General features: G+C 44.4%; 2 protein-coding genes across 2 annotated transcripts in view; one reads left to right on the top strand and one right to left on the bottom strand.

Moving 5' to 3' along the window:
- The window catches only part of Kcnip1 (potassium voltage-gated channel interacting protein 1), a 358,462-nt gene that overhangs the window by 319,226 nt on the left and 18,479 nt on the right, over positions 1-20,757 (bottom strand). The window lies entirely within an intron of this gene.
- Kcnmb1 (potassium calcium-activated channel subfamily M regulatory beta subunit 1) lies at positions 3,741-19,582 on the top strand. Its single transcript, XM_003473199.4, has 4 exons — positions 3,741-3,989; positions 7,211-7,368; positions 8,736-8,907; positions 12,742-19,582. Exons 2-4 carry the CDS (start codon positions 7,235-7,237, stop codon positions 13,009-13,011), a joined length of 576 nt encoding a protein of 191 aa, XP_003473247.1. The 5' UTR covers positions 3,741-3,989; positions 7,211-7,234; the 3' UTR covers positions 13,012-19,582.

Genomic DNA, 20,757 nt, shown 5'->3' with positions numbered 1-20,757 from the left:
AGAGAGTTTTGTTATATAGTTTGTAGTTCATGGTGGTCTTGTACACTATGTAGCCCAGGCTGATCTTGAACTCAGTTAGCCTTGAACCTCTGTTGATTATTCTGCCTCAGTCACTGGAGTGCTGGGATTACAGGTGTGTGCCACCACAACCAGCAGTGCTTGGTTTCTTTCTAATGGTGCTAATCTTCTCAGCAGCTGTACCTCCCTTGACCCCAGTTTTATGAATGGCTCCTTCTGGGCCAAAATTCAAGTTTTTCAAACTTTCTTGTGCTGCTTTTTTCTCTCAGTTCTCTATGAATCTGACTAAAAGCAGCCTGCAGTACTCATGTCACTGCCTGAGTTTTAGACTGCTCTGAATTTCCTCCCCCAGAATAATTATTCCCACAAAGTATCAGAACATGGACAAAGTGTAGATAAATTTTCAGGTAGAGGGTAACAGACATGGCTGCTAGGCCCGCTGTTAAGGGGGTTCTGATTCCCAGCTGAAGCCTTCTAGGCCTAGACTTTACCCTCTGCATTCCTATCAGCATTCTGATCTTCTGATCTTTGATCAGAATAACCATCAGTCTTCTGAGGTATTGGGTCACATTATTTGACAACCATAATTTAAAGGAGTGGAGGTTTATTTTGGCCATACTGCAGGCCACAGTCAGCCAGCTCCAAGGCTAAAGTAGCATGGTGGAAGGGCCTAGAACATGGGAAAGCTACTTACTTCATGGCAGACAAGAAGAAGAGTAAAGGGGAAATTTGGAGAAGGAGATACTCCTTTCCAGGTTATGTCCACAGTGAACTGACTGCCACCAAGTCTCACCTCCTAACGGCACTTAGTTTGGATTTATCAATGGATTATTCTACCAGTAAGTATAGCACCTTCATGATCCAATCACCTTCCAAATGTCCAACCTCTGAACACATAAGGCTTTAGGGGAACATTCATAAGCCATAACAGCTTCTACCCATACAGTCAGGTAAAGTCACAGCAACAACCCCACTTTTATGCTACCTATATTTTGTATTAGTCAGCTTTATTGTCATTGAGATACAATACCTAATAGTCATGACTTAACGGAGGAGAGGTTTAATGATCACAGTTTCAGTCTATGGTTGGCTAGCTCCAAGGCAGAGACATCATGGCATAAGGAGAAAAAGTTGCTTAGTTTGTAGAGGCCTGAAAATAGGGAAAGGAAAGAGTACCAGGTAGAAGGAGCAAGGGACCAGACACAGACCCAAAGACCACACCTCCATAACCATCTAGACACACCTAGAATTGTGCCCTACCAATCTCTGAGACAGATGCCAAAACAAACCAAGTTGAAACTCTATCCCAACCTCCACAAACAATAAGTGACAGGTTCCTCTTTTAGACCACTTACACTGTGTTTCAGTTACTGTGGCTGCATGACAAATCACCTCAACATAAATCCTAATTCATGAAATATTTTTTTATCCTGATCATAGGTTTGTGGTTTGCGCTTTCAGAGAGACTCCAGAGGAAATGGCTTGTCTTCGTCCATGGTATATGAGGCCTCTGCCTGAGACTCTACAGACAGGGGACTCTGCAGGATCCTTAACTCCCATGTACAATAAAAAATGCTACAATAATTGCTGGCTGAGATCTGAGCTGGGGCTATCACCTGGAACCTGTCATAGCAGTTAAAGAGTTCCATCTAGGGTATAAGAAAAGACAGAAATTCCCCTCTTGACAGAAGCATTTGAAAAAAAATTTATGAGATGTGATTTACATTTATGTTACCATATTTGGAAATTACAATCTCTACATTACATGAATAGTGTGAGTGGCTCAGACAGGTAGCTGGGTAGCTTTGATGGTGTCTTATTCCTAAAAAAAACACAGAAGGTCCAGGTGTACTTGTGTTAGAGATGGATAAACTACATCTCAGGATAGAAAAGCTCTATCTCAATGGATCACTGTGAGCCACCAGTGCTTATGAACAGAAAAGGGTGTTGAAAGCTGATGTCAAGGATGGCACTTGGCAATTTGTAGTGTCTATTCTAATGCAAAGTATAATATTTGCTGTCATGGTACCATTATTTCTTCCCCCATGAAGCCACACACAACCTCCCATCCAGCAAAAGACTTAGGTTTTCATGGCACATACCCAGGCAAGAGAGAAAGCTCATCAACGTCTTTTGGTAGTGGTTCATACAGGTACAGCAGAAGAGATAGTATCTGCATCTTCCAAGAGAAGATCCTTGGGAAGGATGCTAGTATAAAACCCAAGTGTGTAACCTTCCCTAACCATATTAGTGAATTATAAGGAAGCTGCCTTTTGGTCATAGTTCAAAATGGCAGTCTTCCAGGAATTTAGCTCAGTGGTTTAAGCACCTGCCTTGCAAAGGTGTGGTGGTGAGTTTGATCCCCACTACTGATTTAAAAAATGGCAGTCTGTGGCACTGTGTATCTTTCTCCCAGAGGAGCAGGAGGGAGGACTAATGCTTCATGGTCCCACAAGGACTGTTCTGGTTCCAGATTAGACCAAAGGCCATCCTGACAATCACTCTCCTGGGGGATTAATTCCAGATTCCATGTCCTTCATTGCCAGCCTTGCTGCAAGGTCTAAGGAAAGTCCTAAAATGCCCCCCTTTGCTGAAACCCATTAAATAGACGTTGAGTCTCCTATTGTAGTCATTCAGTTGGGAAGGGGTTAGGCAGCAGGTGCTAACTGCCAGAGAGTGTCAGGGAGGCCTGAATGACAGCTCTTCTACCCTGGTCTTCATGTTGCTTCATAGCAGCTATAGGATAGAGTTTACTTGGCAGCAATGGCTGGGCTGCACCCACCAGCTGGGAACCAAAGCAACAGGGGTGACCTTGAAAACTTCAGGTGACTGGAGACTACATTATGTAGGCAAGACGTAAGGCCTTGGAGCAGCCCTGGGTCAGCAGAGAGCACCAGTATTGCCACCTGGAATGGCCAGCTTTAGATTTGGCTTTTGCCCAGTTACCTAAAGCCTATAAACCTCTGTTTCAGCTTCTTCCTCTGACCACCTAGCAAAGAGAAGGGTAAAGAAAGCTAACCTCCAGCATTACGTCCGATGCTTAGGAGGGCCTCAAGGACGAGTTTGTTTCTGTTGCTAATGTTTTAATTTTAACAGGAAGTCTAGAAACATGTTTTTGTCTATGAATGCTGCTCCTTTCTTGCCTATTGGTAAGCACAAATCTCTGCCTATACCCCATATTATATTTTAATAGTTTGTGGAGATCCCTGAGCAAGCCAGCTGCTCCGAAACCTGGCTGGCTGGAAGCAGCAGTGGAGCACGCCTTACTTTTAGCTTCAGCTTGGCTGGTCCTTAAAAGGTGGATTCCTTTCCCTTTCCTTAAATCTCGACCATTTCTATTGTGGACAGTTTTTTAAACACCAATAACACATGTGAGAAACAGGTCCAGAGAGGTACCATGACTTCCCCAGGTCACACAGTTTGAAAGTGCAAAAAGCAGGAGGGTTTAGCTGCTCCAGTTTGAGTATTCCAGGGTTGAAGAGAAGCCCAACCCCTCAGGGATTCATCTCCTCCCTCTCCTAAGCCACAAAAGGAAAATCATTTGCCTGTTCCTGGTGCCTCTGCCAGCCCTGAGAGATTGAGTGAAAAAAAAAAAAGTTGCTAAATATACCAGGATGGTGTTTTCCGGTTTGTCAACTTGCCTATGGTGTTTGACATCAGCCCCTGGCCCCCCTCCCTGTCACCCCATGACTCTGGGAAACGGAGGTGCAGGGCCTGAGCAGCGGCCACTGTTTGTAGGCTGGACACCTACTCTAAGGAGTTTGTGTTTGTGTCCTGGTGCTGTGCGCTCAGACTTGACCATGTTTGGGCATAGAAGCTCAACCCACAGGGGACCAAAGGCTGCTTCCCTGGAGACGGCTGGGAGGCCAAACTTTCTGCTGCAACTCTGAGGCCTCTTCTGGGGTGGGGGTAGGAGGCTGGGAAGAAAGAAACTATCGGCCCTTTGAAGACCTCCAGGGCAGCAGGGAACCGTAAGTACTGTATCTGTGAGCGCTGGGAAATCATTTTCCAAGACTGGGAGCTGGAAGGGAGATGGATGGAGAAAGTGATCTGAGGTGGAGTGAGGAAGGGACAGTGAAAACTCCCTTCTCTTGGGTGATAATCAGCCCATTGGGAGCTGAGAAGCAGCTGGTGTCTGGGCCTGTGTGCTGTCATCAGTTGGAGGTGGTACAGTGGCCGGTCACTCTGGGAGCTGAGTACTCTGGCCTTCCGGTTCCAGCCTCAAGAAAGTAACAGCTTGGAGATAAGGACCAGTCCTGCAACCAGTCACCCCATGCAGGGATGAGACAATAAGAGGGTTGGCAAGAGAGTTTCACACTTCTGCTCCCAACTGCCATGGTTTCCTTTGTTAATAATATTTGCCAAGGGCTTCTGCAGTGATAAATGAATGATATTCAATACATCATAAGATTTTGAGGCAGGTAGCATCATTCCTATTTACAGTTACATGGTTGCTAAGCAGCAAAGCTAGGGTTTGAGCCCATGTCTGATGACCTCAGACCACCCTTTCCCCGCACTCCACCAAACTCAGTGTACTCTGTTCTCATTCCTTCTAAGGAAAAGGACATCAACTCGACTATCAGATCACCCAAGGCTCTTCCTGTGCCCTTTTCCATCTTTCCTAAGTCCATCCCAGACCTAGAGTGAGCTTTCTAAATAAGATGCCTCATCCCAAAAGTTCAGAAATATTAGACTCTTTCAAATATGGGATGTTCTTGGAACTCAACTGAAATCTTCTTCTGTTATTGATCAGACCTATTTCTTTCTGTCTGGGCTGCAGGAGTAAGAGTTGTTTTCATGGTTCCTTCCTTCCAGAAGGTTGTGGCTGTGGAGGCTGAATCTCAATTTTCCACCTTCTCTTTATTTCTAAACAGAGTTCCACGCATGAGAATAGGTGTAGGAAGATTTACCATGACCCCTAATCTCATGACCCCAGCACAGGCAGCAGTCTCATCACAGTATTACCGACAGTGGGACCTGGACTGGAGGCTTGATACCTCCAGCTCTGTGACCCAGAGGCTTCCTGTTTACTTCCCTCCTGAACACTTGGAGCTGATAAGACCAGAAATCCTGCCTTTACCAGCCTCAGAAGTGCCCAGGAGTCTGGTAGGATGCAGGAAGCCATCAGCAGAGCAGGCTGCCCCTGGAAGGAGGTTGATTAGCTAGAAGGAGCCATCCAACAAGGGACCCCAAAAAGTGCAAGCCAGCCTCCCTAATGAGAAGAGTTTTGTTAAGGGCACTGTGCCTAGGTTCCCAAGAAGTGATTTCTCAGACATTTATGCCCCACTGCTCCTGGATCAGATGTCAATGACAATTGTAACTACCTGAAAAGCAGGCCATTAAGGCCTTCTGCACATCCAGGTGATCACAATGCTTTACCCATAAATACCTGGATGGACTTGATAAACTGATACCAGATAGAAAACGGTGAGGCTTTTCCACTTAGCAAGGCTAGAAAACAGAAGGAAAAAGAACGGACATCTGTCCTTGGCAGAGGAAAATTTTGCTGTGACTTTGATGTCGCTATTGGGGAAGAAATATTATTATTGGATGCTATCTCTATCAATCAAAAGGGAGAAGGACTAGCCCACAAGAGGTGGTGACAGGGTTGTACCCATGGTGACTAACCTGGACTCTCCTGCTAAGGACAGGGGAAGGAGGAACTGGCTGGGCTGGGGAGGGGGTCAAGGACTTCAGAATGGACATTTAAAACAGTCTGATAGTTAGGGGAGAAGCCTAAAAAGAAAATAAAGCCGTCTGCTAAAAATCTCTTTGGGCAAATGCCTGTCTCCAGGATATGCCCTAATTTATAAAAAGAATGTGTATGCTACTTTGGGGACATGGCAAGGAAAAGAGAGTCCTTCCTGATATCTAGCTAAAATCTCTCCTAAAATGGAAGATCATAGAGAATGGAACCCATCCCCTGGTATTTTGGGTAGAAACACACTGTAGTTACCCTAAGTAAATGAAAAATAATTGCAGAAATGTTTACTGAGAGGCAGTGGGCAGCTTGAAGAATGCTTGGGAAATCTACATGGGGACCTTAGCAAGGGCAGCTTTGTGGTTTCAAGTAGCACAAACTAGGGGTTCTTTCTTGGGAAAGTTCATCCAGATTTATGCTCATGAGTGTTCAGTTGACCTGAGTGGGGTAGGGGGAGGATGGAACCTTTGCTTGGTAGCCCAGGAAGAAAATGAAAGGCTGTAACCACAAGAAGGAGGGAAAGAAAGTTCTTTCCACTCTGTTTTTGCCCAAGGTAGCTTCATCCCTGAAATAAGAAATGGATCTCTGAGGCATGCAGGAGAGTCTCTCTTTTAGGGAAGAGAGTACCATCCCTGGTAATCTGCCTTCTGGGGACTTTTTCCCCTTCTCTGCATACTGCCCCCAACCAGCCAGACTGGCATTGGAACCCTTTCTGTGTAGAACTGTGAAATGATCTAAGTTTCTCTAGAAGATCAGTGATCCAGGAGAAAGTACATGGCTTGTCCCTAGTGTCTTATGGTCACTGTAACAAATGAGCATAAAATTGATGGTCTGAAATAACAGAAATCTACCATCTCACAGTTCTCAAGGCCAAAAGTCCAAAGTCACCAAGGGTCCATGCCCTCCCTCCAGAGACCCACGGTTCCTTGCTCCTCCAGCTTCTGGTGGCTGTCAACACTTGCTGACTTTTGACCACATCACTGTAATCTCTGTCTTCTTGGTTGCATCACCTTTTCTTCTTCTGTTCCTAAACTCTCTTTGCCTCTTTCTTTTAAGGACTTTTGTGATTACCTTTATGGTCTACATGCATAATCCAAGATAATCCCTACATCTCAATATCCTTCATTTAATCATTTCTGCAAAGTTGTTGCCATACAGAGTAGCATCTATAGTTTCAGCTATTAGAATATGGGCATCTTGGGGGCCATTACTGTGCCTACCATATGCAGTGTGATCTTAGGTTAGGAATGGCATTTTACCTCTCTGAGCCACAAGTTTACCCTCTACAGAATAGAGAGGATGACACCTTTCAAAGCTGGTAGGAGGCTTTGGTGGGGCATTTTCAAAAACAAGCCCTCTGTAAGTTGCAAAACTCCTTGTATAAACAGGAACAACACTGGCACTTTAGTACTCTCCCCTTTTACCTGTTCGGCATCCTATGTTTACCTGTCACCTGAGCTAATCTCAATTCTGTTGCCTCTGTGGCCCTAGCAATGACTGGTGCCCTTAGTGGACATGGGGAAGAAGCTGGTGATGGCCCAGAAGCGGGGAGAAACCCGAGCCCTTTGCCTAGGAGTGGCCATGGTGGTGTGTGCTGTCATCACCTATTATATCCTGGGCACAACTGTGCTGCCTCTCTACCAGAAAAGGTACTGAACTCCTTTGCCTGCCCCTGGCTCTCCCCTAAGGCTCTGGGACCCTCAAGAACTCTAGCTTTCTCCCTAACCCTCTCTTCCTCTTTCACCCCAGGCAGGAGGGAGAAAATAATCCTCATTCTGAGAGTCAAATGTCTCAATTGGGAAGGATCTGAGTCCTACAGTTTGGGAACTGGTGTTAAAAGAAGGATCCAAACAAACCCTTCAGGGCATGTTTGATCTTAGGAGGAATCAGATAATCACAGACTTGGGCAGCTCAACTGCACAGGTTTCTCTCTTCTGAAACATTTTGGTTAGGTGGGCATTGATCCTCCAGATGAACTTCTCAAGAACAGGGAACTTTTAGTTCCTTAAATATACCATATCATGTTGGGAAGTATCTACCTTGAGCCACTATCTGCTCCTCTGGAACTCTGGGCGTCTGGGAGAATGTTATATGCCCTGACATGTCAATGCCCTGGCTTTTAAGGAAGAGCTGAAAAACTCCTGATTCATGTTCTGTTTGGAACAAACACACTCAAGATTCAGCCTGTTCTTAGGAGGATTCTAGCTGATCCTATGATTTCTCCCTGCACCCTCTCCTGTTAGGCAATGGGTTTTTTGTAAGATAAATGTGGAATGCATCACAATTGATTTGATTATGCCTTGAGGAGTCTGAGGGCCTCTCCTGGCTGCGCTCTCCTCACTTTTTACAACCCTGGAGTGATGCCACACTGGAATCTTACCCAACTGAGGCACTGCTCGGAGCAGCTGTGAGCCTCCCACACATTAGCTCCAGATTAAACTACATGCCTCAGGTCTCCCCACCCCTGCGCAAATCAAGCCCCTCCTACAACTGCTCTTTTCAGGAGAAAAAGGAGAGACTCTGAAGCCACTCAGACCAAGCCTTAGGTCTTGAGTGACTCCAGAAAAGTTGCTTGACCTACCTGAGAGTCTCATCCACCTCTGCAAGGTGAGGATGATATGAACTAGAGTCTCAGTCTGGGCTGCACAAAGAAACACTTTGGAGAGCTTTTAAAAACAAAAAACATAAAACTACCTGAGAGGTTCATTGTGGTTTGGATATGTGAATCTTTTTAAACCTTCTCTGGGTTTTAGGGTGAGTAACCAGGGTCAAGAACCACTTAAGTAGATGATGTCCAAGATCCTGACCAGCTCTGGTATTCTGATCCTAAGATTCTTCCCAGTGCCAGAGACTGTTGGGGTCATGCATCTTCAGTGCTGCATGCTTCAGTAAGATGAGGGTTCTGGCCCTGGGTCTCTCTAAAGGCTTCTCAGAGATCTAGGGCTGAAACTGGGTGCCACATGTGTCAACATAGTCCTAAAATGTGTGTGTGTACATGTATGTGTGGTTTTCCCAGCGTGTGGACCCAGGAATCCACCTGTCATCTGATTGAGACCAACATCAGGGACCAGGAGGAGCTGGAGGGCAAGAAGGTGCCCCAGTATCCATGCCTTTGGGTCAACGTTTCGGCTGTGGGCAAGTGGGCTGTATTGTACCACACTGAGGACACTCGGGACCAGAACCAGCAGGTACTGAACTGGAAGATGGGTATGTGAGCCTGTCTCTATCTGGTCTCCAAGGCTGAGAAAGATTAACTCACCTGAGGAAAGTATTTTTGCTGGCATGAGGTCAGGACAGAAACCTGGGTTTAAATTGGCTACTGGGATGGGCCACTTGGTCCCTGGGAGCCTCTGTTTCCATCTTAGTCAAATAGGCTATAAGTTCTGTACCTCCCTTCCTCCTTTCCCATTTCCTCCTTCTCTCCCCCCCCCCTTCTTTTTCTTCCTTCTCTTATCTTCCTTCCTTCCTCTCATTCATTTGTTCAATAGTCAGCACACCCCACATCAGCACTGGATTCAAGAGGACAGCATTCACATCTGGACAATACCTAATGGGAAAGGATGGGGTCAGAGAAAAACAGAGTGCCTGGGTTTAAGACAGCCTGTTCTCCAGGCAGTGAGGTGAGGTCTCAGAAAGGCACTGGGTTATGCTTTTTAAGTTAAGAAATTCCTAGATGCATAGGGGCTGCAAGGAAGAATCCCTCTCATAGGTGGGCCCTGGAGCAGGTACAGTAGAGACGAAGACTGGGGAGAGGAAAGACTGGAAGACTGATTACAGAAAACAGCCGAGATGGGGTGCATGTAGCTGGAACAGGCAGCAAGGGCAGTCTGAGGGCTGTCTGCAAAGGATCTTCCCTACCCAACTGCAGCATTAAATGTCAGGCTGTGGGCCCTGGCTGTCTCAGCTCTCACCATGCATGAGACCTCTCCTGTCGGAGTCCTTCATAAAACCAGACTCCAGCACCAGAACAACTGAAGCCGTAAGTCTGGGCATGGGTCAGTTTATAAAGCTCCCTCAGTGATTCTCAAGGTGGGCATTAATACTGTGAGCAACCAAAGCCCTGAGTCTGACATGCTCTGTTATCAGTGCAAGCCACAGTCTGACTCCAGGAAGGCATAACCTGCTTAAAACAATCAGCTCCTATGTCTGGTCCCTGCCTCCTTTCTGGCTCTGAGGGTGTGATCAGAGGAGTTCCAGGAGACAGAGACAGCAGCCATGTGGGTTCTGTTACTGGACAAAGAGACACAGACCAGCAGCACGGATGATGACAGAATTTTGTGATAGGATGAGAAGGGGTTGGGTGCGTGGGGTACATGAGAGGGGTAGAGGCTGCAGTCTCAATAGCACAGAACAGTCAGGAAGAAGCAGCCCTGGGCAGTGTACAGGAGTCTGACATGCTCTGTTATCACTGGTTCCTCCATCTGGTCCTTGCCTCCTTCTGGCATTCAGTGTCCCAAGAACAATAGACACATTATCAATGTAAGCAGATGTGACACTGGTGCATTCTTCTTGATGAGAAGGCTGGGGCATGCTGGCTTGCACCCGCCTTCTGATACTGAGGCTGCCGCTCAGGGGAGCCATAGTCCAGTTTGTCTCACAAATGAGCTTGAGCAGCAGCATTTCACAAGCTTTCCTCTAGTATAGGCAGGAAGGGCTGGGACCAGCATTGTCCTCTCTCCAGAGTCATAGCACCCAGCACCCCCAGCATTAGTGCTAATGACAGGATGCAGGTACAGTGCAAGTGCCCTTCATAGTTTGACCAAGATCCTGGCTGGTGGCCGGCTGCTCCCTCCACCTTAACTCAGCACAGGATTGCAGGGAGCCAGTCCCATGTCAGCAGCAGTCCTCTGAAAACGTGTGAAAGGCCAGGCAAGACTGCCTCATGTTGTCTCCTGCTCTGAGCAAGGGCCACGTCTGCTCTCAGGTTCTGCTCTAAGCCTTCCAGGCAAGGCAAGTTGAATTCCTTCCAATGTCCATGCTGATGATGGTGAAGATGTGGCGTTTGGCGAGAAGCCTGCATCATTTCAGATTATCCAAATACTGTGGTTTAGGAATGGCTGGACCTTGGGTAGGAGTGAGGGGGTACAAGTAGCCTCAGGCCTCTGTGGGTGGCCTTGAGATGGATCCTAGCATCTTGTCACAAAGGACGGCATAAAGGACTTGGAGAAACACCAAGCAGACAAAGGATTTAGTGGGGTTCCTACTTCAGATTTTATCCAAGGACCACTCTTTAATCAAGGAGAGAAGCATTTGTTCCAAATGTATCAATATATTGATAATAGTATTAGTAACGATACTAACAGTATCTTCCGTGTTTGAGGACTCATCCAGTTTAACCTCCAGGATGGTTATGCTAGGCAGGCACCCTCACAAATCTATTTTATAAGGCGCACATTGGTGTGGCAGTTGCCAAGGTCCCACAACTTAGAACTGGTAGGTAGTTGAATGCAGGCCTGTCTCACTACATAGCAACACCTTTGCTGCATGGATGAAGTTACCCAACGTCATGGTCAAAGACATTAGGGACACCCAAGCCAGATCATCTAGCACTCAGCTGAAGAGCTGGACATGATCTGGAGCACCTCGTAGGCCTGAGTTCTAAATGTCAGGTTCCCTAAAATCTAGCTTTTCCCCAGCCTCAGCTGCCTGGGGATTGAGTCTCAATGAAGTTGCCCCATTTCTCAGACTGTTAGAAACACAATGCAAATATCTCTGTGCTGTAGGACTGAATGTCATCAGGGCAGGCAGCTTTGGGACTGGAGACCTCCTTCAAATCCAGGGAGTCGCTGAGACCTGGATGGAAGTAGTCTCAGTATGTGCCATTTGGGGTTAGTTTACACATGTTAATCTTGAGACACAGTTTCATTGGGAATTGCTCCTTGAACCTCAGTGCCTGAAGGAAGCACGCGGCCCTGGACCCATGGTCAGCAATTCTGATGGTAGGAACTTGTGCTAATGAGCAGCCTCAAAGTATGCCTTGTCCAGTGGGGGCCACACTTGCAAAATATTTCCTAGAAGGTCACACAAGTAGCAGTCGACCTCGCAGCATAGAACAGACGTAACACCAAGGTCCACTTCCTGCTTTCTTTGCAGAGCTTTCCAGCAGGACTTCATTAGAATTAGCCAAAAACTTCCTAATAACAGTGGTCAGGGTCAGAATGAAATATGTATCATGTTCTGCTTGCCCAAAACTCTTTTCAACCCATTCTCTCTTTCTTTCAGATCCTAGTGTCAAAATATTGGCCCACAAACATATTTGTTTGGTTCACATAGGGTTAAACTTCAAATAGTTTAATATGAATTTGTTGCCAACATTTTAAAATTGTGAGTTCACATTAAAATTGGGCTTTCTGACTTCCCTTGATATACGAATAGACTACAACAGATCTTCTGGATGGCCCCATGTCCACCATTTGGAGGGTGCAGTGACAGCCAGTCCGCATGCAGATGGCTCCATCCATTTCACTGTGCCACTGCCCTATGATGATCCTGTCTCATCTGAGGCAGAGCCAGTTGGCACCTCTTCACGGCCTTGCTTGCTTCACGTGCTGAGGTTACCTGCATAAACCCTGTAGGCAATTAAGCCTGTGACTTCTGTCCTGAATCCAAATACAGAACCCGCTGATCCTTTGGTTTGTGTTACTCATCGGTCTCCTTTAGACAGTTATGTGCAAATCCTTCTTTAATAATGTCCTTTGATGTTGCTTCTAACCCATTTAAGTGATGAAGCTATGAAGACTCAGAGAGGGTAAACAATTTGTCTATAATTTCATAGCCAGCAGAAGCAGAACTGGGCTCCAACTTTGTATCTGGGCACATGGCATGTGCATACCAAGCAGCTGCCAGGCCAGCTGCCACACCTCTGACACTGAATGTACTTTGCAGGATTGTACAGTGCACAAATAAAATTCCCAACAGCTATGGATGGGCAGTAGGTGTCTTACTCCACCCCAGGTCCCTGCCTTTCAGTCTCCAAAGACAAAGATTTCCAATCCATGAGTGCTCTTGCTTCTCTCCCACAGTGCTCCTACATCCCAGTCAGCCTGGACAATTACCAGATGGCCCGGGCTGACGTGGAGAAGGTCAGAGCCAATTTCCTCGAGCAAAAGGTTTTCTACTGCTTCTCAACGACTCGGGAAAATGAGACAAGCGTTCTATACCAGCGCCTCTACGGGCCCCAAGCCCTCCTTTTTTCCCTCTTCTGGCCCACCTTCCTGCTGACCGGTGGCCTCCTCATTATCGGCATGGTAAAGCTCAACCGCTCCCTCTCCATCCTGGCGGCCCAGAAGTAGACTGATGTGTGCCATGTCACATGTCCACAGAGGACTGGGTGAGTCTCTGGAGCTGTTCCCCACTTGGATGCCCAGCCCTCCTCCTCTGCCTCCACTGCCACCCCTGCCCCACAAGCCATCCTGACCTCTACTGCATGGTAGACCTTTGGGAAATCTGTTAAATAAATTTCGTGCTTCAGGAAACAGTGGCTCCCTAGTGCCTCAGAGGAGAAGCCAGCCAGTAACAGCTGTCCCTAACCTGCCCTCACTGTATCAGCTCAGACTTGTCCCCTACTGTGTCACTTTCTACCCCACAAATGACCAGGCCTGCTACACACCTCTGTGCCTATGTTTTTCCTATTGGTTCAAAAGCCTTCCTACCACACCCAGGGAGCTCTCCTTAGCAAACCTTAGTTCCTTCTTTTCTATTTCTGTTCTACTTCTTTTCATTCTACAATAAATGCAGTATCAGCTCCCATTTACAGCACACACTTAGTATTCTGCTTTTCTTTTTAGGGCACTAAGTCTTACAAACATTTTTTTTTTATTCCAGTATTTTAAAATACTAGTATCCTCACTATGTACAGGGACCCAGTTTCAGGATCTCCCTCTGATGCCCAAATCTGCAAATATTCTAATCCTTGATTTAAATAGCATCATAGTTAAACGTAACCTATGCACATTCTCACGTATGCTTTAAATCATCTCTAGATGATGCATAAGACACAGTACAATTTAAATGCTGTGTAAATAGTTGTAATATTAAACTGGTTAGGGAAGAAGAAGAAAAATGTCTGTCTGTGTTCAGTACAGATGCAATTTTGCCCCCAAATATTTTCAATCTGTCACTGATTGTATCCACTGTTGTAGAACCTGCTGACTGTATATAGAAAGTCATAAACTCAGCAAATAAACCAGAACACATAAAAATGTTAACAGGGGCATGATGATTAGTTTTAATTTCCATATCTCTCCTTTTTAGGGTACATTTTCAATTCTCAACAATGAGAGGATTTTATGTTGTTTTGTTTTTAATCAGAAAAGCAAAAGCAAGCATTATCTGGGAAAGGTTAGAAAGGGGAATTGCTCTCCCAAAGGATTCTTTTTTTATTCAGAGCCAGGCTATTGGAGATACAACCTTAGAACACTGAATCAGACAGATAAGAATGTATGTGTGGTACTAAGCTGCTAGAGAAATCTGACTTAGATCCAAAATAGCCACAATTGGAAGAAACATGACCACTACCATTGCCATTGTTGTGGTTTGAATGAGTCCCCCAAAAGTTCATGTCTTAGAAACTTAATTTACAAATTAATAAATTCATGGATGGGCATGGTGGCACATGCCCGTAATCCCAGCACATGGGAGGCTGAAGCAGGAGGATTGCTACAAGTTCATAACCAGCATGGACTACGTAATAAGTTCAAGGGTGGCCTGAACTATATAGTGAGATCCTGTCCTAAAAAACAAAAGACAACAAAAAATAATAATACATTCATGATATTTATAGGTGGGCCCTGTCGAAAGTGATTAGGATGAGGTCATGAAGGTGAGGCTCCCCGAGGGCATTAGAGGCTTTATAAGAAGAAAAAAACCTGAGATAGCATGTGCCCTCTGGCTCACCACGTGATCCCTCAGCCCCGTTATGATGCTGTGGGAGGGCCCACAAGATGCTGCACAGATGCCAGCACCATGCTATGGAACTCCCAAATCCTGAACAACAAGAAATAAAATGTTTTCTTTGTATACTTCCCAACCTCAGGTATTCAAAAAATGAACTAAGACATTCTGAGAAGTTGTCTTAAGAACAGTTATCCTCAAAATATGGCCCTGCACCAGCAGCAGCAGGATCCCATGGAGATTTGTGAGACACATGTGATCTTAGGACCTTGTGTAGGTCCTGCAAAGCCAGTGACCCTGTGGGGAAGGGGACGATGCTCTGCATTTTAACAGTGGCTGCAGGAAATTGGCACATATCAAACATGAGAACTACTGGTGTAGGAAATAAGTCCCTTGTAGCCAAGCTTTTCAAAGTGAACTACTATTTCCAAGGTAGGCTCTGGGCTGCATATGAAATTAGACTGGTATCTCTCAAGTTCCTGCCAGTGCTGTAGTTCTAAGATGCAGCCCTTGGGTTTGATTTGTGTCCCTATTGCTGCAAGATGTATGGGAAGTTTTCAGATCCCTGGGGGTGTAGCCTGGAGGGGAACTGAGTGGGGGACGCCCCTTCTTATTTCTTTCTCTTCTGCTCTTTGGTCATGAAGTGAGAAGTTTTTCCCTGCCATGGGCTTACCCCATGATGTGTTTCCTCAGCACAGGCCCAAAACATTGTGGCCATCTGATGGTGAACTGAAAACCTCAAAACTGCAAGGTAAAGTAAACCTTTTCTCCAAATAAGTTACTATCCGGGGTCTTTGTTCCAGTGACAGAAAGCTGACTAGCACAGTGCTCTATAAATTACTATAAAAAGTTGCATCCACAAAAGGAGACTAGCTAAGGCCATTCATCTAGTATAGAAGGAGCGAGGAATCAAGCCTACAGCTGCGTGATTCCAGGACCTGGTGTCTTAACCATAGTATCCACAGAAACCCAGCTGATAGGCCAAGGGACACAGCTACCCAAAACTACAGGACGAGGTAAGGATGACACCACATCACTGCATCTCAAAGGTGTCCACATGCAGGGCACCAACATTTGTCACCTCCAACCAGAGCTTAGATGGCTGCCTGCACCCTCTAATTCCTTACCTGTGCACTTTCCTTCCAAGGCCAAGCAGAGTTGCTCCTTTCTGAAGGCAGGAAGGTCTCAAAGGCCTCTGAATCTTCTGAGAAAGTCCTAATTGTGATACCGTACTATACTTTTTCAAGTTATCACTTGGGAAATTCAGTAAAGAGGGTCTCTATTTCTTACGAGTATATGTGAATCTACAATTATCCCCCAAATTTAATTTAAACAGAGGAAGAAAAAAGATACAAATCTGAACTAGGAGTTGGAGGAGTAGGAGAGGGACTACTTTACACATGGTTTCAATGTACCTGCACATTTGAGACTGAAACGCACAGAAACTCAGACTATTCAAACAGCCTCTTAAGGGAGAAGGTCACATCTTTCTAGAAAAATTAGCACCATGTAGGGATGCCTAGCCTCCCTGCCACACACATTATACATGCTGACCTTCATTTACTTGGGAAGTATATTCTCTCCCTGTCAACAGATTCTGGCCTACTTGTACCAAATGCTACACCTGTTGGTGCTCGCAGAACTTCACACACAGGAGGAGTGAGAAATAATGGACATTTAAGCATGATGGACTTAGACACTGAGGAGAAATGGTGTTGCAATAATAGCTGCTTAGGAGCAGAGTGTCCTCATCAGTTCTTAATAAGTCACTGCTTATGAGCATCTAGTGCCTTCACCACTTTTGCGTTTGCTCACACGTGTCAGTGACCCACACTCAGAGAGATGCACCTGGTGCACTCCCGTGTGTCCTCTCCCAGAACTCATACCACCTTGGAGATGGAGAACAGAGGCAGTGGGACCAATGAGCTCCTCACACGGTTGGAAAAGACCTATGTGTGACATCCTAATAGTGCCAGTCCTCAGAGATAGCTTTCACTCACCAGCTCAAGGTGCAATTTGAGGAATAAAGAGAGGTGGTACTCCTACCTCTGAAGACCCCACAGGGAAAAGATTCTACATTCCCCTACATAGTATATCTACTTGCCATGAGCTAAAAGGCTGTAGAGGATCACAGATATGAGCCCAGACACAACACCTGCCTTCAAAGCACTTTTTGTAGCCTCTCCACCCAACCCCCTAACCAGTTGTCATTAAGGGTTTTATTTCTTGGCAGTGAAGAACCTCAATTATGCAAATTTAAAATTATACAGTGGGAAAAAAAATCTCAATTTTGGTGACAATGAAATGATGCCAGCTCCCCCTACAAATCAACAATTCATCTCAAATTTCTCTTAGTGTCAAGACTCCTTGGGTAAGTGGATCGGAAACTGTATTTATACTACTGTTAATTGCAAAGGAAGGCTGGTCTTGAAGACTCTCCAATGTCTTTTAATTAGCTGTGTATTCGGAATAGTTTTAATTCTATGCAAATTGAGGGAAAGCAGTGTTTGAACAAAGTCCAGCTGTCCTGTATTTCACCAGCCTTACCACATGTAGAGAAAAGCAAAAGAGCAAACAAAGATGAGAGAGACATGGAGATATTCCCCAGAGTATAGGGTAGCACTTCTCAAAGTGGAGGTTTGCAAGGTCAAAACTCTTTTCATAAGAATCTTAAGATGTTATTTGACTTTTTTCACATCACACTTTTTTCCCACTCTCATTCCAGAGGTTAAATGACATGCAGTATCACAACAAACTGAATGCAGAAACAGCTATGGGATTCCAGCTGCCTTAAGCTAGACATTACAAAGATTTTCAAAAATGTAAAAAAAAAAAAAAAAAAAAAAAAAAAATTCCACTTTTCTTAAAAAGAAATTTCTGGAAAATATAACTGTTCTTCATAAAAATACATTTTTCTGCAACCTGCAATAGGTTTATTACTAGCTTAAAATAGAAAATTCAAATTAAATTCTTTAAAGATCTTGGTTTTAATTTCTAAAATATTAACTTTTAATAGACATAGCACATATACACCAAGGCTCTTCGGAGCCTCAATATTTTTCAAGAGTATTAAAGGTCCTGATAGCAGACAGCTTCATAGCTGCTAGTCTGGTGAATCCAGAGACGAAGCCCTATACCCCTTTTGCACCACATCCTGTGAAAATTTGAAGCCTTCCCCTGGGCTCCATCCGATTTCCACTTAGGAAGAAGGCTTTAGTTTTCTGGTTTGCCCCTGGCAGTCTCTGCTCTCTAAATGAAATCAGTGGATGAAACACCTCCCTATCCACAAGTGCTTGCCTGCTATTTGTTACATCAACTCAAAGGTAGAATTCACATTCTTCCTAGATGGTTCAACTCTTCCTTGCTACTCATATAAAGTATGTGTTTGTTAGCTTCCTTTTTAAAGATTCAGCAGATGGGGAAAGGAGGTATGTAGCTGCCAAGCAAACCCTAAATTGAATATTAGACCAACTCTGTGATTCACCCAGCATGCTCCTTCTTGCCCAGTTTAAAAGTGAAACGAAATTTATAGGGACTTCGATTTTTCAGAATCTCTATCATCCCAAACCAACCTTCCCCGCTCCCTACACATATGAAACAAAAGTGGAAGCTTGCTAAGCATAAACAATTTCAAAACATGTCTTCTATCCCCATGTTCTATGTGAATTCTGGAATCTCTGTAATTTGACATCCTGTTGGTTTTGTGTATTCCAGTACAAACTCCTGTTCTCCAAGGTTCATTAGAATTTTAAAGATAAGCATCTAGTGCTTTCCCGCCATCTAACTTTAACCTTCTAAGGTACCACAAAGCAATATTTTCATTTTGCTATAATGTTCCTGAAACGGAGCAACTAAAATCTTTGCAATTTTCTGGATGATATGGTTGCTAGAAATATGCTTTGTTCTAAGCAGTGACTTGGTAGGCCCATGGGTGGCCACAGGATTGTGTGTCATTTTCCCATTGCCAAGATACAATACTGACAACCACAATTTAAAGGAGGACAGATTTATTAGGGCTCATGGATTACAGAGATTTAAATCCAAGGTCAGGTTGCTCCAGGGCAGAAATGGCACAGCAAAGGGGATAGCAGGGGAACACTGCTCATGTTTACAGTGGCCAGGAAGCAGGAAAGAAGGTAGGAGCAGTGGACAAGAACACAGCTTTCCAAGTAATGTCCCAGTGGCCCACCTCAAAACAGGAAGTCAGCTATAGATTGCCACGAGACAATTAGTTTGCATAAACATGAGACTTTTGGGGAACTTTTTCAAAATCTAAACCATAACAATCGGGAGTGGCTCACCAGAAGTATCAAGCCTTAATTAGAAGTTTTCAGCTGCAAATCACAACTTCTTGGGAGGGGACAGGGGCTGGAGACTGAGTTTAATCACCAGTGGTCAATGATTTTACACTAATGCCCATGTAATAAAATCTCCATTAAAAACCCTAAATCATAAGGTTTGAGGAGCTTCAGGGTTGGTGAACACATTGAAGTGCCAGGAAAGAGAATAAAAACTCTGCAACTCTCTCCCTTCTACATCTCTTAACTTATGCATCTCTACCATTTGATCGTTTCTAGATTATGTTTTTATAATAAATTAATATAGTAGTTTCACTAAACCATGGTTTTGCTTTCTAAGATTTTGGTTACCCATGTAAATGATACTCTGAAAATACTAAGTGCAAAATTTGGAAATGAGCAATTAATATACATTTAATTGCATGCTATTCTAAGTAGAAGATAGTAAATTATGTCTTTGTCCAGAGTATCTGCCTTGTATATCCTGCCTACCCATATATCATTTAGTAGCTGTCTTGGTTATTATACGAAATATCATGATATTGCCATGGTTGTGTTCAAGTAGACCATTTACAGTAGCCTAATGTTATATCATGCTGGCTATGTCATTTACTGTCATGTAAGCATCATTTTGTGTTATATTATAAATACAATAAAATATTTTGAAAGACCATATTCATGTAACTTTTCTTTAGTATATTGTTACACTTGTTGCAATTTATTATTAATTACTATTATTCTCTTACTGTGCCTCATTTATAAATTAAAGTTTACCATGAGGATGTGTGTGCATGAAAAAATATGATATATTAGGTTGAATTCAGATATCTGCTCGTGTCTTGAAATAAGTCTGCCACTGATAAGGGCAAATAAAGTTCTGTGGATCACCGAACCTGGAAGGACAGGGAAATTGTGGGCACCTCTTGCGGGCTCCCTATCTGTGGTTAGCATCTGAAGTGGGGTAGTCTCGTGGAACCGCTCCCTTAACCCATAGAATCTGTGCTAATTCTGGGTAGTGCCAAAACTGAATTAAATTGTAGCACACTCAGTCGGTGTTGGAATTGGTTGGTTTCAGGAGGAAATACATCCTGTCATTTGGAAAAACCCTCCCACATTTCCACATTTCTCGTCCTCAAAAATCTTTGTTAATACCTCTTTGATGACTAAATCACTGTACCAAAATGTAACCCTTCCACTTTTGGATATATTTAGCTAATCACTTCCCATGCATGAACTTTCTTTCATCTCTAATGTAATAAAAACTAACATTTATTAGGCACCTGTATGCTGGGACCTGGGCCAAGCCTTTCCATAGATGGCTCTTAACACCAGCAGCATCCTTTGAGGTTATTATTAGTATTTCCACTTTATAGATGCGATGACTGAAGCACAGAGAAGGGCTTAAACTTGCCTAGGTTGGAAGTTAGTAAATAGCAAGCTGGGATTTAATTCTAAGCAGTACAGTTTTAGACTTTAGTATGGTTCTCTAATCACAGGGAAGCTTGTCCACTGTCTCTATTCCATATCAAAAGTAAAAAGTTTAAGGTCAGATGTTCAGAGACTTTAGATGCCTCTATAAGCCTCTCACAGAGGCAAAGCTCTCAAATGGTCCTCCCTTGCTACCCTTCTGAAAAGTTAATAGAGATGGGGTGAGCTCAAGCATAAGTATCTGAAACGTGGGCACTGTCAACACAAACAGGACCCAGCTAAAATCCACCTGGATCCACGATCTCTACCCCACAGCCCATCCAATGCCCACCTGGAAATAAGACATGGCTCCAGTCACAGCAACCCTTGCACAAATGGCCACCTTATTAAACAGCAGACAAGAACAAGGTCTGATATGAC

This window comes from Cavia porcellus, unplaced genomic scaffold (assembly GCF_034190915.1).
Source record: "Cavia porcellus strain 051 isolate PalLab524CR breed Dunkin Hartley unplaced genomic scaffold, mCavPor4.1 scaffold_19, whole genome shotgun sequence".
NCBI classification, from domain to species: domain Eukaryota; kingdom Metazoa; phylum Chordata; class Mammalia; order Rodentia; family Caviidae; genus Cavia; species Cavia porcellus.
The sequence above is the reverse complement of the archived record's forward strand: the minus strand, read 5'-3'. Positions and strand labels throughout refer to the sequence as shown.

Excerpts from the sequence above, each read along its gene's own strand:
- Kcnmb1 (XM_003473199.4), top strand. The coding sequence starts at position 7,235 with ATGGGGAAGAAGCTGGTGATGGCCCAGAAGCGGGGAGAAACCCGAGCC. Across the intron at positions 7,369-8,735 it reads CTGCCTCTCTACCAGAAAAG|CGTGTGGACCCAGGAATCCA; the intron begins GTACTGAACTCC and ends TGGTTTTCCCAG. Across the intron at positions 8,908-12,741 it reads CTCGGGACCAGAACCAGCAG|TGCTCCTACATCCCAGTCAG; the intron begins GTACTGAACTGG and ends TCTCTCCCACAG.